General features: G+C 45.7%; 1 protein-coding gene across 1 annotated transcript in view; it reads right to left on the bottom strand.

Moving 5' to 3' along the window:
* Window positions 1-15613, bottom strand: part of MYLK (myosin light chain kinase) — a 185406-nt gene that overhangs the window by 115224 nt on the left and 54569 nt on the right. The window contains exons 4-6 of the mRNA XM_082839581.1: window positions 4433-4481; window positions 3346-3511; window positions 2222-2387 (exon numbers count right to left, since the gene is read on the bottom strand). Of these exons, the coding sequence (XP_082695707.1) occupies window positions 2222-2387; window positions 3346-3511; window positions 4433-4481 (381 nt within the window). The remainder of the gene's footprint in view (window positions 1-2221; window positions 2388-3345; window positions 3512-4432; window positions 4482-15613) is intronic.

Here is a 15613-nt window from a genome sequence, read left to right on the forward strand (position 1 = left end):
CTTGTTTATGACAGAGTTTGGCTTCCCAAACTCTCACTTTCCCCATCACCTATGGTCCTCCCTCCCTCTCTCCTTTCAGCTTCCCTGGTCCTGAACTTCTTGGGTTAATCTGATAAACTCCTCTGGGCCCTGGAGACACTGTTAAGCTTCCAGCACTGCCCTGGGACCTTTATGGCAGGCTCTGCTGCCCCGCCCTGGGCACTGGAGCTTCCTGTTCTCTAGCCCACAGAAGGAAACAAACACCACTCTACTGACAACTTCAAACCCAGAAAGTGTAACTTGCATGTGGCCCTCAAAAAGAAACCGCCAGTGATCATTTTTGACAAATACCTGCTTCATTTTAAAGTATACAGAGACAGTGTAATTTTATTCAGTTCTTCAAAGAAAAAACATAGAATTACTAGATATGTTTTTCTTGCCACACGATTTTAAAACATTTTTATCACGGAAAATTACAAAATATACAATAGTACAGAGAAGGATATAACAAACACTGAAAGCCTACACCCAGATTAGGGAAATATCAACCTTTTGCCAATCTTATCTATCCCTTTTTGTTTTGGTTATTTGAGGGGCTTTTTCTGGGAATATTTTCAAACAAAATGTCATTAAGTGCTTCAGAAGGAGACAGTTCTTTAATTCAGTGCCAGGGCAAGTAAAGGGAGAGCTACTAAAACACTTCTCCAGATGACTGACAGCAGGTCCTGAGCCTGTAGTGAGTTGTGAAGTCGAATGCTATGGCCAGGACCAGGGTTTTTTCTTTTTCTTTTTTTAAAATTGCCAACGTTTTCTTATGTGGTAGTCCTACACTTTATTTATTTTCAAATATTCATTTATTTATTTATTTATTTTGGCTGCACCGGGTCTTAGTTGCGGCACGCGGGATCTTTTTTTTTTTTTTTTTTTTTAGTTTCAGCATGTGGGATCTAGTTCCCCAACCAGGGATCGAACCCGGGTCCCCTGCATTGGGAGCATGGAGTCTTACCCACTGGAACACCAGGAAAGTCCCCAGGGTTTTGTCTTTTAATGGTGTAGAATGGAAGAGAAAATGCCAGCATGTACTGTACATACTACTACTCAGGATTGTTTCATAAAACTTGTTTTAGTTAAATCTCTCTCTCTCTCTCTCTCTCTCTCTCTCTCTCTCTCTCTCTCTCTCTCCATCTATCTATCTGTCTATCTATCTATCTATCTCCTGGGTTGCAATGTAGAATAAATTTGTTTCTGTGGGCAGCGAACACACTTGGGCCAAAAATGTACAGAAAGCAAGAAGGGGTATTTTCTGAGAAAGGAAAGAGACAGGGAAGAGGAAAATCAAAGAAATGAGGGTAAGAAAGGAGGAGAGAGTAAGGTCGCTTCCCTCCCAGATCCCCAAATCCCACCCCGCTCAAGGTTCCCGCTAGAATGAAGTGACGTCAATCCCCTTCCCCCTCCACACACTCTGGCTTCCCCAGGCTGGACTTGGCAGAACCAAGGGGAATGTAAGGGAGAGGCGTATTCAAAGAGATTTCAAGAGAAGAGTTTACTGGGGCTGATGACTACAGCAAGAAGAGACAGGAGTCATAGGCGATGCTAAAATGCCCAGTCTGGTGGGAAGCGAAGAGTTACATTGAGGGAGCACCTGATCTGAACGACAGGATGGATGACAAGATCAATTTCAGGCAGGTTAAATCTGAGGTGATGGCAAGACATTAGCAACGCCCACTCTCCCAAAAGGCAATTAGAGATGTAAATAAAAAAGGAGTCTGGGGCTTCTCTGGTGGCGCAGCGGTTGAGAGTCCGCCTGCCGATGCAGGGGACACGGGTTCGCGCCCCGGTCCGGGAGGATCCCACATGCCGCGGAGCGGCTGGGCCCGTGAGCCATGGCCGCTGAGCCTGCGCGTCTGGAGCCTGTGCTCTGCAACGGGAGAGGCCACAGCAGTGAGAGGCCCGCGTACCGCAAAAAAAAAAAAAAAAAAAAAAAAAAAAAGGAGTCTGTGCAAGAAGGAAAAACTGAACAGAGGTGTGCAGACACACGTGAAGCATCTTCCTCCATGGCCGTGTCTGTGCTAGCCGCCTACCCTTTCTTCTGATTCAAGACCCTGCCCCTGGGGAGGGACACATGAGTAGGTAAGTGTGACACGTGTCACACACAGACACGTAATGAGCAAGCAGCTCCTTCTAGGAGGGTAGGGACTCCAGGAAGGGACGGTCCGGCACTAGCCCTCCCACCGCCTGATACCTTGGATGGAGAGCTCAGCAGACATGGAGGCCTTCCCTGACCCGTTCACCACCAGGCACGTGTACACTCCCACGTCATCTTGGTTGACCTCGTGGATTTCCAGGACTTGCATCCCATTCTTCTCAGACATAGACACACGGGAACTGGGCTGCAGGGGAACATCTCCCTGGGGACGGCATAGGCAGCTTGGTCAGAGAAACTGCTCACCTTTTGACTCTGTCCTACCTGCTGTCAATCCAGGTGGGACAGACACCAGGCATGCACAGCAGGGCCCTCTGCTCTGGGCTCTGTCAACATGCTTGGAGAGCAGCCTGAGGGCAACCCAAGGGTCCTGGCTCGAGGAGCATGGATGCGCTGTGGTGTTCGGTCCAGCTGAGGGCAGGTGTATGGAACCTGTTTCAAAGGAGCCCTAGTTTGAGGTGGGAAATCCTATATTCCTCACTTTAGTTCTCCTCTGTCTTCCTCTTCCTTTTACTGATGTTCCAGGGTCAGTACAGGAGAATCAGGAGTCAGGGAAAACGCATCCTGTCACTCATTTTTATACAGGAGTTCCATCTGTGAAAAAGCTCCTCTCCCTGGCCTTGACCCCCAGAGCTCCTCACTGCCCTGTTAACATGGGCTGCCCCCCCACCACTGCTGCCTCCTCTTCCCCCTCCCCCACCCCCCCACCTCTGTCTTCACATTGTTCAGCCCTGAATGATTTATAAAGCACTCCCACGTGGAGCCTCCCAGCAGTATTTGTAGGTAGGTGGGATTATCTCTGCCTCATAGATAAGGAAACTGGGGTTCTAAGAGATCAAATGCTTTGCCCAGCATCTCATGCTTTGTCAATCAGGGAGCTGTGGCTTGAAATCAGCCCCAGACTTCAGACTCCACTCTCTTGACATGGTCAGGTCTGTTTTGACTCAGAAGTTTTATACTGTTTTGTGAGCGTGTGGATTACAGGACATCGTGGGTTGAGTAACACAGGGAGAGTGTGCAAACAGGGGCAAGAACGGGCACGGCTACCAAACACATGAGAACCTCAAGGACGCTCTACAGTTGAAGTGGAAGGGACTGATTGGGAAGACCGACTCCCCGCAGTCCAGGGATCTAACCCAGAGTCAGGGCAGACAAAACCTCACCTTGAGCCAGGAGACCTGTGGCTGGGGCCGGCCAGTGATCTTGCAGGAGAATCGCCCCATCTGTCCTTCTCTGACCACCGCTCGGCCCAGCTTAGTAGCAAACTTTGGTGGGCATTCTCCCCAGATGCTGGGACGGGTCTCCACCGCAGGGGCTGCAAATCTGTCCCTGTAAAGAAATCAGCAGAGAATCTACAGCAGTGCAGATGCTTTTCTCTCTGTCCCCACCCAAGTTACTTAAGTTGGGCTCAGAAATCAGCAAAGGGCAACCTTCCCAATTCTGTGCCTCAAACACATGTCTGAAAAGATCTGTGGCACCAAAACCTATTGCCTCCACCTCCTGAGCGTGCAGCTAGCCCTCAGTTACTAGCCTCCCGTGAAGTTAGGTATGCTTGAATTCTACGGAGGTCTGGCCAAAGCCCAGCTTTGGCCAACAGACTGTGGTCAGAAAGCAGAAACACCATGTGCCATTTCTGGGTTGGACCCATCAAAACCTCCTGTGCTGTTCTCCACAGCCTCTCTTGCCCACTCTTCTGGCTGGATGCAGAGTCCTGCTGAGGCTCCGAGGCCTAGGAGACGATGGAGCCACAGAACAGAAGGAACCTGGGTCCCTGAAAGATGATAGGAAGGTTTTCCACCTGTGCAAGAATATGTGCACTGACTTTGCTTGAGTAAGAAATCACCTTTCCCTGTGTCGAGCCATTGCAATCTGGGGGCTTGCCTGTAACAGCAGCCACTGTTACTTACCCTCACCAATTGAGGCTTACTTGCCATACGAAATTCACATACTGACTGCCCCTTGTAAGTCCGCTTGTTTAAGTCTTCTGACTATTTGCCTTGGTGGTTAGGGACTCCTGCAGACTATGGCCACGTAGCCCACTTGCATTTAGCAACTGGACTCGTCAAAGGGCTATCCATAGAGGCCTCCAGGTCAGGAGATGCCGTGTGACTGACACATCACACCACAATAGGCTCCCGCTTTAGTTATCACAACCCAAGATGTTTGAGAAGACTTGCTCCCCAGGCTGTTCTGCCAACGCCCCAGGAAACGCCAGTTACCTTACGCTGGGTTGGACATCCTGGAACTTACCCCGAGGCTCTGGAAGCAAGAGGCTGACCGCGCTTCTTCACAAAGCCCCCTGCAAGTAGGAAACAAAGAGAAAGAGGCTTGAAAAGTCCGGTCTGAGCCACACACTGGCAGCAACAAAAGCCAGAAAGAGTCAGCGGGGGCGGGGCGCAGATAATGACGGAACAGCTCACCCTGACCGAGCCCATACTAGGTCAGGCTCTATGGTGGGCGCTTTACATGCATCGTCGCACGGATTTCCTGCAATACTTTAAGGAGGCTGGTATTACAACATCCTTCTATTTTTTTAAACAGGTGAGACAAAATGAGATTCGGAGACATAAAGTCGCCCAGTTGAGTCACAGAGCCAGTAATGGTACAGGAAAGCATCCCGGTTTACCTATTCTAGAACACTCCACCATTCTGCTGAGTGCTTATATGCCCCTGGACCTTCCACTCGGGGATGATCTGTGGCGATCAGGACCTCTCCAGAAAAGGAGCCAGTTGAACGGACAGGGGAGATGCACATGCATCTCTCTTACTACATCTACTCCTTTTTGACCCAATCACCACTCCACCCTTCCACTTAACGCCCAGCAAACAGCAGGGTCTGTCCCACTGGAATGGAGCAGATCACAGGAGACAAGCTCCAGAGCAGCCCGCACCTCCCAGAACCTGCACCAGCGGGACGCTGGGCACTGCTAGTCCTGGGTGAGGGGCTGCTGTGCTGGGCGGGAAGCAGTTAAACAGCAGACTGTGCAAGGCGGCTGGGCTCAGCTCCTTCACCCAACTGCGGCTGCTGGGAGGAGCAACTCATAAGGTGACCAGGAGGTGACTATACAGCAGTGGGGTGTTTTTGAGGAATGGGGAGGGGGAGAGGAGGGCACTTTTGAGATGACTATCAGCATGGAAGCTGTTCTCTTTCTGCGACACACTGGGAATGTTTTTGTTTTTGTTTTTGTTTTTTGGCGGTACGCGGGCCTCTCACTGTTGTGGCCTCTCTCGTTGCGGAGCACAGGCTCCGGACGCGCAGGCTCCGCGGCATGTGGCATCTTCCCGGACCGGGGCACGAACCCGCGTCCCCTGCATCGGCAGGCGGACTCTCAACCACTGCGCCACCGGGGAAGCCCGGGAATGTTTATTAAACTCCACCCAAGGCACGCATGGAAAGGGTAGAAGTCATTCCCTGATATCGGCAGGCAGCTGTAATGGGAGATGTGCAGGGTGTCTCCCGGAAAAGGGTAAACTTCCTTAAATTCCAGCACTGATCACATCTATGTGAATGCATAGGAACATCGGAATGGAAGGTGAAGGTCATGGCTGAGTACCTCCCTCAGCCATATCTGGTTGAAGGTTACACCAGGACCTTAGTGAAAAAGGGTTAATAACAATGCCTGCCTCACATGTAAGCTGTGATGCCACATGGGTTGACACTTGTGGTACATGCATTCTGCTTAACATAACTATCTAGTGAGCCGTGTACAGTTTTCATCCCACAATGTGGGTTTAGTTCTTGTCATTCAATTCTCTGTTCAAGGTTAAAAGAATTTATAAGCTGATAAAAGGAGAGACCTGCTCTGGGAAGGCCCAACTGACAACTGCAGTCAAGATGCTGGGGTCCCTCGGACACCGCTGGAGGAAGTGCTTTTAGAAGGTATTTGAGCAAATGAGAATCATCAGCTTTAAAGATGCTCTGCTCTTAGATCAGCATCTTCCTTTCTGTCTCTCCAGTTAAAGGAAACGATGCTAAAAGTAGGAAAGAAAGTTTACAAAGCTACTCACTTTGGTCTTGTTTGTAGTAGTAAATATTGGAAACAACATAAATGTCACACAGTAGGGAGACAATAAGTGGCTTAGTAGAATGTACAATTAGACATCGTATTCTGCCACCAAATTATGTTTAAGAATATATGAAACATGCAGAAATATGTTAAAAATATTATATCATTTGCTCTTCAGCACACTCCAGCTGGGCTGTGATCCTCTCCACTCCACGGAGCTCCATTCCGACCACCATCTTGCCAAACCCAGTGGTTAATCCTCTGACAATCTCACTCAGTAGCACCTGACAGCAGGGGCCACTCCTCTCCAAAGCACTTTCTCCTCCAGACTCTCCTGCTTTTACCAGGTTGCCTATTCTTTCCTCAACCTCCTTCTCTTCTGGAACTTTATCTCTGAGAGCACCCTAGGGCTGAGTCTTGGGTCCTCTCCTCAGCGCTATGGACTCTTCCCCGGGGGGGTCTTAGTCCCATAGCTTTAAATAATATCCATAATGACTCCCAAACCATACTCCCACCAGAACTTTTTATTCCTCAGAAGTATCCAGGCCAGTGCCCAGCACATAGTAGGTATTCAAATATTTGTTAAACGAACGCATTTTATGAAAAAAAGAGCAGCATGCAAAATTTTCTATTCAATGTGATCATAATCAGGTAAAAATAAGATAAAACACCCAAACACAGTGAAACAACCAGAAGAAAATATATCAAAACGTAATCGCCTCTTATACATGCTCTATTCCACAGCATTAGGCACACACCAATCACTAAGACTCTCATCTAAAATATCCAGGTACCATTCACTGCACTTATCATGCTACTGTACCACTCATTTCACATTGGGGTAAAGATCTGATAAAAATTAGACTGGTCAATAGATAACCAACAAGGACCTACTGTATAGCACAAGGAACTACACTCAGTATTCTGTAATAACCTATAAGGGAAAAGAACCTGAAAAGGAATATGTGTACATATAACTGAATCACTGTGCTGTACACCTGAAACCAACACGATATTGTAAATCAACTATACTTTAATAGAAATAAATAATTAATTTAAAAAATTAGACTGATCAACAGATGAATGGATAAACAATATAAGGTCTATCTATACAATGAAATATTATTCAGCCATGCAGAGAAATAATGATACATGCTACAACAAAGATTAACCCTGACAATTTTTGCTAAGTGAAAAAAGCCAGACACGCAAAAAATGTATGATTCCATTTATATGAAATGTTCTGAAGCGGCAAATCCACAGAGACAGAAGGCAGATTGAGTGGTTGCCAGGGGCTGGGGGAGGGGGGAGTGGAGTGACGGCTCAATGGGTGTGGGGTTTCTGTTTGGGGTGATGAAAAGTTCTGGGGCTAGACAGTGGTGATCGCTGCACACCATTGTGAATGTACTTAATGCCATTGAGTTGCATGCTTTAAAAGGGTTAAAATGGCAAATTTTATGTAATATGTATTTTATCACAATAAAAAAATTATACTAAGAATCTTTAAAACTCTTGGGAGCTAAATGTCTTAATCCAAAGGCTAAAATTCCTCTACTCCTTAAAAGATAGGGCAAAAATATGGCATTTCCTCAAAGAATACCGAAAGTGTGCTGTTTGGAGGTACTTCTGTATCAGAGTAAGAGCAGTTTATGGTACAGTCCAAAGGTAACATATAAAGCAGTCAGCTAACAATGGAATTGAGGACTGCTCATCTTAACGTGTGTCAACACCAGAGACATACATCAAAGCAAACAGAGAATTGGGGCTAAAATAGCTAACAGGGTCTATTTATAGGCAACAATTTGAAGCTGCACATTGTCAGATAAGGCAAAATTGATTCTGTGAAAGTATGAAAATCTGGCAGAACAGCAAGGCTATGTAGAAAAATAAGTGGAAAGGGGACTAAGGTAGAAATGCCCAAAATAGAAGAGTAGGTTAAGAGAATTAGTGAAGACAGGATCGAGTTAGTGAGAGGGAAAAAAAGGCCAAGGCACCAAAGGTATTTAAACAGTCATCTCAGATTTTTCAAGAATGAGTAAAAGAGGCTGCTAGCAGGTTTTAGGAATGAAAAGTTCCATAGTGGAGGTACTACGCACATTTTGTCAAAGACTGAGTAGACACAGAGAATGCTGCTGAAAGGGGAATAATGTGATCATGATGGTAAGAAGAAGACATACTTCTAAAAAGGTGCGACGATATAATTTATCATCATCAACAGAGACTCTGGACACTGAAAGGGGCATAATTAATAATTCTGCCCGGACAACAGGAGTAAACTCAGGACTGTTCCAGGCAAACCAGGGAGCAGTCACCCCACTTGCAGGCAATTTCAAAGGAGATTTTAAGGACTGCTTAAAATAGTGGTTCTTCACTCAATCAAAACAAATACCCACTTTTTATAACATGTATTTAGCAATGTCCCCTGTGCCATGTTGAATCAATATTGGCCGCTAACCATCCGTATATATAATTTCAAAAAGAAAACAAATGTAAAGCCCTGACTAAAATGTTAAGGAGAAACAAAAGGAAAGGGAAGTATAGTAATGTTTATTTCAATATGGAATTTCAATATTTTGATATTGTACATCAATAGATGTTCAAGCATGTCTATTTCAATGTAAATGCCCAGGCACTTTAGAAGACATAACGAAATAGATGCCTGCACTGACTCATATGCATGTTTGGATTTGAAGGTGAATGATCAAAAAACACACTGTACAAGTAGTCACGGAAATGAAGGAACACAGGTATCCAGGTGGACGCTAGAATAAAAAGTAGTGTTAGCAATGTTATATGTCAATTATATCTCAATAAAGAGAAAAAAAGAAAAAATTAGTATAGTAAAAAGAAAGAGTCGTGTTAGGATAAATAACAGAGAAGACATTATATAACAAAGAAAGAATGAAACCTTAAAAGAAGATATCACAGCAAGACAAGTTACAGACCCCTGAAGTAGAGAAAATGGGGGAAAAATGACTGTAAGTGTGGTGTCAAAACAGTTTTCTGCTGTATGACATGGGATCCTTGAGACCTCATCTGTACTAAAACACTGATTCAGTCCCTATTATGCATAAGGCATTAGTTAGAGCTTCAGCAAGTAGACTGATGTGTGTAATAAAAGCTAGAATAAAACTTGAGCCTTAAGAGAAAAGCAAAGTGCTTCAAAGATGGGGGAGGGGACACCCCAGAGCAGGGCCTATTGAAGATCTTGAGTTTCAGTTTAAAGGTGGATCATTGGACGATTCGAAGGGAGGGAATGATAAAATCCCATCTGAATTCTTTGAAAGATATTTTCAGCAGCAATGCGGAGATTAGAGTGGGGTATGGGTAGAACTGGGGAGACCATTTGGAAATCTGTGCAACAGGACGGAGTGGATAGGACCACGATGGTGGCAGTGGGGACAAATGAGAACTGGCACAGCAGGATCTGGTGACTGACCAGGGAAGGGGAGGGAGGGAGCACTTGAGGATGACGAGGTGGCTGGGCTGCCCTGCTGCCAAAGGAGGTTTGGGTTATCACCTGTCAAGGTTTCAGCTGTGTCTTCCAGAGGGCGCTAAAGTCCTAACCATAAATGTTAATGCACCTCGGCCAGGGGCTGCCTGTCACTGTATAAATGGGGGCCTCACCCTATATAAACAGTTCACTCTACAGCCTCCACTCAGGCAGGGAGCTCTGGAGGTCACTGCCACAGTCCACGTTCACTGGAATGTGCACATGTACATTATTCTTACACCATGACACTCAATAACAAATACAGTTGACCCTTGAAGAACATGGTGGTTAGGGATGCCAACCCCGTGCAGTGGAAAATCCACGTACTCTATCTCTGCCTCAAAAATGAAGGAATTGATACATGACTCACCCAAGGGCAGGAAGCTGAAGCTGTTCTGCAGAATCAGGACTCAAACCCTAGTTCTTTTGATTCTGCATATTGTGATCTCTAATTGAACACAAACTTCCTCCCACACTAAGTTAATTTAAATATCTGTAAAATGAAAATACAGGTACTCTATTTATTGAAAAAAAATCCTTATATAAGTGGACTCATGCAGTTCAAAACTGTTATTCAAGGGTCAACCATACATCCTTGCATAGAGGCTAAGGAGGTTATCCCAGGGCGCCTAGTAGACATTTCAGGAGTTCTATTTGGGTCCCCAGGAAACTGATGCACTAAAGAACCAGTTCTTCCTCAGGCGGTTGAAATAAAATATCCACCACTTAGAAGACAAATTACTTCCTGGTCATTGATGGATAAGGTAGTCGTATATCCTACCCAATGAGTTCAAAGGAGTAGGGACACGAAGTTTTGTTTTGGAGGGGGGAATAGTTGAATAAATTGCGGCCAGCGATCTCTCAACTGTCTTACATAACTACTCTGAAGAGGAATTTAGATCCTCTGCAGAGACAAAATAGCTGCTTTCTTTAGAGTCTTCTTTCTGAGGCCAAGGAGCACAGGCATGCCAGCTCACTTCTCAAGAGTCACTTTCCACTGTGATTCCCTCCCCAAACACCAAGCCAAGTAGCAGGTATTCCCTTCAGTACTTAAGTCATTAAGACTGATCTTGTATCAATTTATCAGGAAGGAAACAAAGAGAAATTTACCTCCGGTTTGAGCCGCTCCCCACTTGTGGGTCTGATGTGGTGGGAGTCATCTGGCTGTGGCTACTGTACAGGTGTCTGATCAGAAGCCACCCAGTGAGCAAGTGGAGCATTGGGGAAGGTTACTTTAAGCATGGTTCTGGAGAAAGTCATTGTACTAATAAGCAACCCATTTTTGTTGGGGATCATGCAGAGTGATGGTGTATCAAAGACTAATGGAACGCATGAAAAATCTGTGATCGTAATACTTGTAGTAAACCCATGTGTTCAGAAAAATAAAGGTAAAGTTAAAAAGATGCATGAAGCAAAGCAAGCACATAGTAGGTCTGTCCCTCAAGCTGTGGCTAAGGGCAGCAGTTCATCTGGAGAGCTACATGCCGTAGGAAAATGGAAAAGCAACAATTCAGGGCAGAATCGTCCACTCATACTCTGGAACGGATATGACTCTAAAAACCGCCTCGCCTCGTGCTCCAGACCTCCCACAGTCTCCTCCCAATCTGTCCTTCAGCTTTATTTCCCACTACTCTCTGCTCCTGCCCGTCTACTCACCCCACCATCCACCCCAGGCCCTAACTCTTAACCACCTTCCTCTCATCCCCAGCATCAGAATCAGAATCTGCCATCCCAATCTCACTCGCTCTGTCCGGGCTAGCCAAGCCCCCCCTCCTCCAAGAAGATACCGCAGACCATTTCGGCCTCCAGATGTCTCGTCCTCCTCTACGTTTACAGAGCGGAAGCGCCAATCATTTGGCAAACAAACTTGTGCTGCCTTGGGGTTGTGCTTTTTACTTAGCTTTTAATGTGTCTACGTCTTAGCTGACCAACCAGGTTCTTGCAGAAAGGATCTGACAAAGCATTTCATCTCCCACACGGCACCGCGCAAAGCCAGCACTTCCTAAATGCAGCCTGATGTTGTTGCTTAATTGCAACATAACAATGAAATATGAGGTCAAGAAAGTCTCTTGACAGCAATAACCAAGTCTTGCTGCTCTTAGATCCCAGCACAAAGTTAGCACATGCAATGAGGTCTGATGAATGAAGAAGAGGCTACAACTACAAGCAACTGGGAAAGGTCTGGGGGCGGAGATGGGAGAAATGGGTACAGGAGTTAGAGATGGGAAGAAAAGATGGCGGCTGGGCCAGCCAGGGGTACTGGCGTGTATTTTGGAGGGAAAAAGAGGCAAAGTGAAACTGGAAGGTGAAAACAAAAGAGGGTAGGGAGAAGGAGATTTGGAAGGCGTGCTTCCAGAACAGAATGGGACCAAGTCATTTGTCATCTAACCCTTCCGTGTAGCAAATAAGTGAGGCAGTCTTGACACACAACTGTTTCACGGCAAAGAGACTGGAGGGGCAAAAAGAATAATCTTTATCTCTACCATATTTATATTTTTCCCATTGATGAGACAGAAAAGGACAAGAACTCAGAACATTTTAATATTCTGACTGGGTAAGAAAAACAATAGGGCAGATGCCCCTACAGAAAGAAGAGTCATCAGCGAGTATAACAGACTGAAAAGAGTTTATAAAGAATACAAATGGGAAATATAATTACAGGTCTTTAAGAAGGTAGAAAATTTAGGTAAAAGAAGACAGTACAAAAGAAGAGAACAAAACAAAAGGAGAATCACGAAAGACGTTCTTGAGGAATACAACAATTTAAAACTCAGCCATTGTAAATAGACATGGGCTCAAATATATAATGGCATCAATTCAATCCAATGTGAAAATAAAGGGATCTGAGAAGTCTGACCCTGGAAAAGGGTAGTAGCAAAAGACATGGCGCAGAAGCGTTTCCCACAAATTCAAAATCACCAGAGAATGCAAGCTACCAGAATAGCTTGGCTAGCGGTCACTAAGGCCAGTCTTCTCCCTTAAATCCCATGACATGGGGTCACTCTCCTTTCTGCCGCCACATTCCAGGTGGCCTGCCACCTGGCTCTCTTTTGCTCGCATGGTCAGGGAGCACTTAATTCTATTGCAAAAGTGATATTTGTTACCTATTTATAGTCTCTCTTTCCCCATTGGAAGTAAACTCCAAGGGGGCAGACAGCCTGTCTGAATTGGGCCTGACACAGAGAGAAACAGAGTGGTGAACGAGGCAATGGATAGAGGGATGCACTCTTTGCTTGTGTGAGACATTCCAAGATGAGGGGACATGTCTTTGCTTTTCCACAGAGACAAAAGTGGCAGCCTCAGAACCTATCACCTACAGGGGAGGGAGCTGGGGGAAGAATCACCCAGGAACGGAGGTGAAGGAGGAGGAATTTGCATGAAGGATAGTGTACTTAATAGAGAAGAAAGAGTGATGGTCAAGGCTGGATCCAGAAAGGAGGGAGGAAACAGGTCTTTGACTACCCCCCACCTCCATTTATTCATTTCAAAGAAAACTCCCAAGAGGAAGGAGCTCCTGGCCGAATCTATTCCCCAGCGAATACATATTCACTATTTTTAAAGTTATTTTTTCAGTTGTTCATTGCACTCTTAGGCGGAGTCGTTAATGGCTTGGAATTTATTTTTCGGAGATGAAAATAAACTTTATCCACTTCCTCTGAAACTATAGCTCTCCACTCTCTTGCTACTCTTCTTCCCCTAGATAAGCCCTTATTTCTCAACATCATCTTTAAAGCTTTACTCACTGCCCAGTGCACCAGATGTGTTGATCATGACTAGGGTAACCGTGCAATTTATTATCCAAACTGGGACTCTTTTGAAAGTCAAAGGAGGCTCTATTTATAATTACATTGTTAGAGCAGGCATGCTGGGACGAATGGTCACCCTAAGGACACTTGCTGTGACCATGGGTCTGCAAAAGGGCAACCACTTGCCCAAATGCTCACATTTGAGAATCATTTGTACTAGGAAAAATATATCACATCTGAAACTCAATCCTTCCTTGCTACTCAAAGTGTGACCTGTGGACCAGCAGCACGGGCACCACCCAGGGGCTGGTTAGAAGTGCAGACACTTGGGCCCTACTCTAGGCCTACAGAACCAGAATCTGCATTTTAACAAGATTCCCGCAGGTGATTTGGGTGCCCTTGCATTTGTATTAAACAAGCCTATAAGGTGAGTATGAGCCATCCTGAGGCCCCGATCACCTCTGGGCCTCCAGTTTGGCTTTCCCCGGGTTCCTGAACTCATGGCCTTAAAATTAACCCTCTATTACTTGAAATGACTTAAGTGACTCTCTGGTCCCTGAAACACAAAGGATCTTCTCAAAGTCAGACCACCACGGCTCGGCTCGGGTAAATCTCTCATTTCAGCCCCGCCCCTCACTCCACCCCACGGCCCTAGGTTCACTCTGTGGATGTGATTGCCCAGGACAACCTGCCACCTTGTTCCTACACGTGGGCTTCTCTTTTTTCTCCTTGTAAGCCTTGTTTATCCCTATTCAAGCTTCTAGAGCTGTGCTGTCCAGTACAGTAGGCATTAGTCACCTGTAGTTATTGAGCTCTTGAAATACGGCTGGTCTGAATCGAGATGTGTTACCATGTAAAATACGCTGCAAATGTTGAAGAATGTAAAATATCTCAGAAATAATTTTTATATGTTGAAATGATAGTATCTTGGATATACTGGGTTTTATATACTGCGTTATATATACTGCGTTAAGGTAAAGTATTTTATTAAATTCGATTTCAACTTTAAAAAAAAATGTGGCTACTAGAAAACCTGAGATGACACATGTGGCTCACATGATACAGTCGACCCTTTAACAATGAGGGGGTCAGGGGTGCCCACCCTCCCCGCCGTTGAAAATCCATGTACAACTTAGAGTCAGCCCTCTGCACGTTCGTCGTTCCTCTGTGTCTGCGGTTCCACATTGCAGATTCAACCAACCTCAGACTGTGTAATACTGTGGTATTTACTATTAAAAAAGATCCCCATATAAGTGTACCTGCGAGGTTCAAACTCATATAGTTCAAGGGGCAATTGTATTTCTCTGGACAGTGTGGGGCTAGAGAACAGGCTGTGGCCCCTACGTTATACAGAAAGCTCCCAGAAAGCAGGCACCGCGTCTCTTCCCTGCTCTGTGACCAGTCCTCTGGAGGTAGGTGAGTGTCAGGGCTGGCTACACAAAGCCTTTCCAGGGCTCAGACTAGGGCTGCACAAGGTCATGAATGGTCCTGTCATGAAGATGCTTGCCCTCAAGGAGGAGAGTGCATGCTTCTTGGCCCTGGTTACCAAAGGAAATCAGAGGAGAAAGCTTTCTCCTCTATTCTCCACACAAGGATTTCCCTCTGCAAGTAGTTCTCAGGATATTAATGCCACGTTTGAACATCACAAGGTTACCATTTATTGAGTGCCTACTATTTGTCAGTGCTGCACTGATCTTTACACAACCCACGGGGCAGCCATTAGCATCAGTTTACGGAAAAGGAAATAAGGTTCGGAAAGGTTAATTTCCCCAGAAATGAGTGGAGCTAAAATCCAAGACCGTTGGATAGCACTGCCTTCTAAACTTGACCATTAGGGGGTCAAAAGGCTCCATACATGAGTCATACTCTTAATTCCTGAAGCTCTGCTCTTTCTGAATAAGAAGCATAACTAAGAAGCAAAGCACAGGGAGCTGGCGAGAAGCAGGAGGGCTGCTGGATTCCCTTTGGAAGGGTTTGGGCTAGCCTGGCACCGTCAACGGCTTATCCACGGCATAAGAGACCAGAGTGGATCCTTCCAGGGCTACAGTCTATGGGGTAGTCCCAAACCACACATGGGCTGAAACTGGCCTCTGATGCAGAAGCAGAAAGTATACAGGGCCATTCACATTTAAAGGTACTGCAGCCTTTAGGTCTTTCTCTACCTCCTAGGGTTAGAAGGCATAAA

This window comes from Leucopleurus acutus (genome assembly GCF_964270905.1).
Source record: "Leucopleurus acutus genome assembly, chromosome: 5".
NCBI classification, from domain to species: domain Eukaryota; kingdom Metazoa; phylum Chordata; class Mammalia; order Artiodactyla; family Delphinidae; genus Leucopleurus; species Leucopleurus acutus.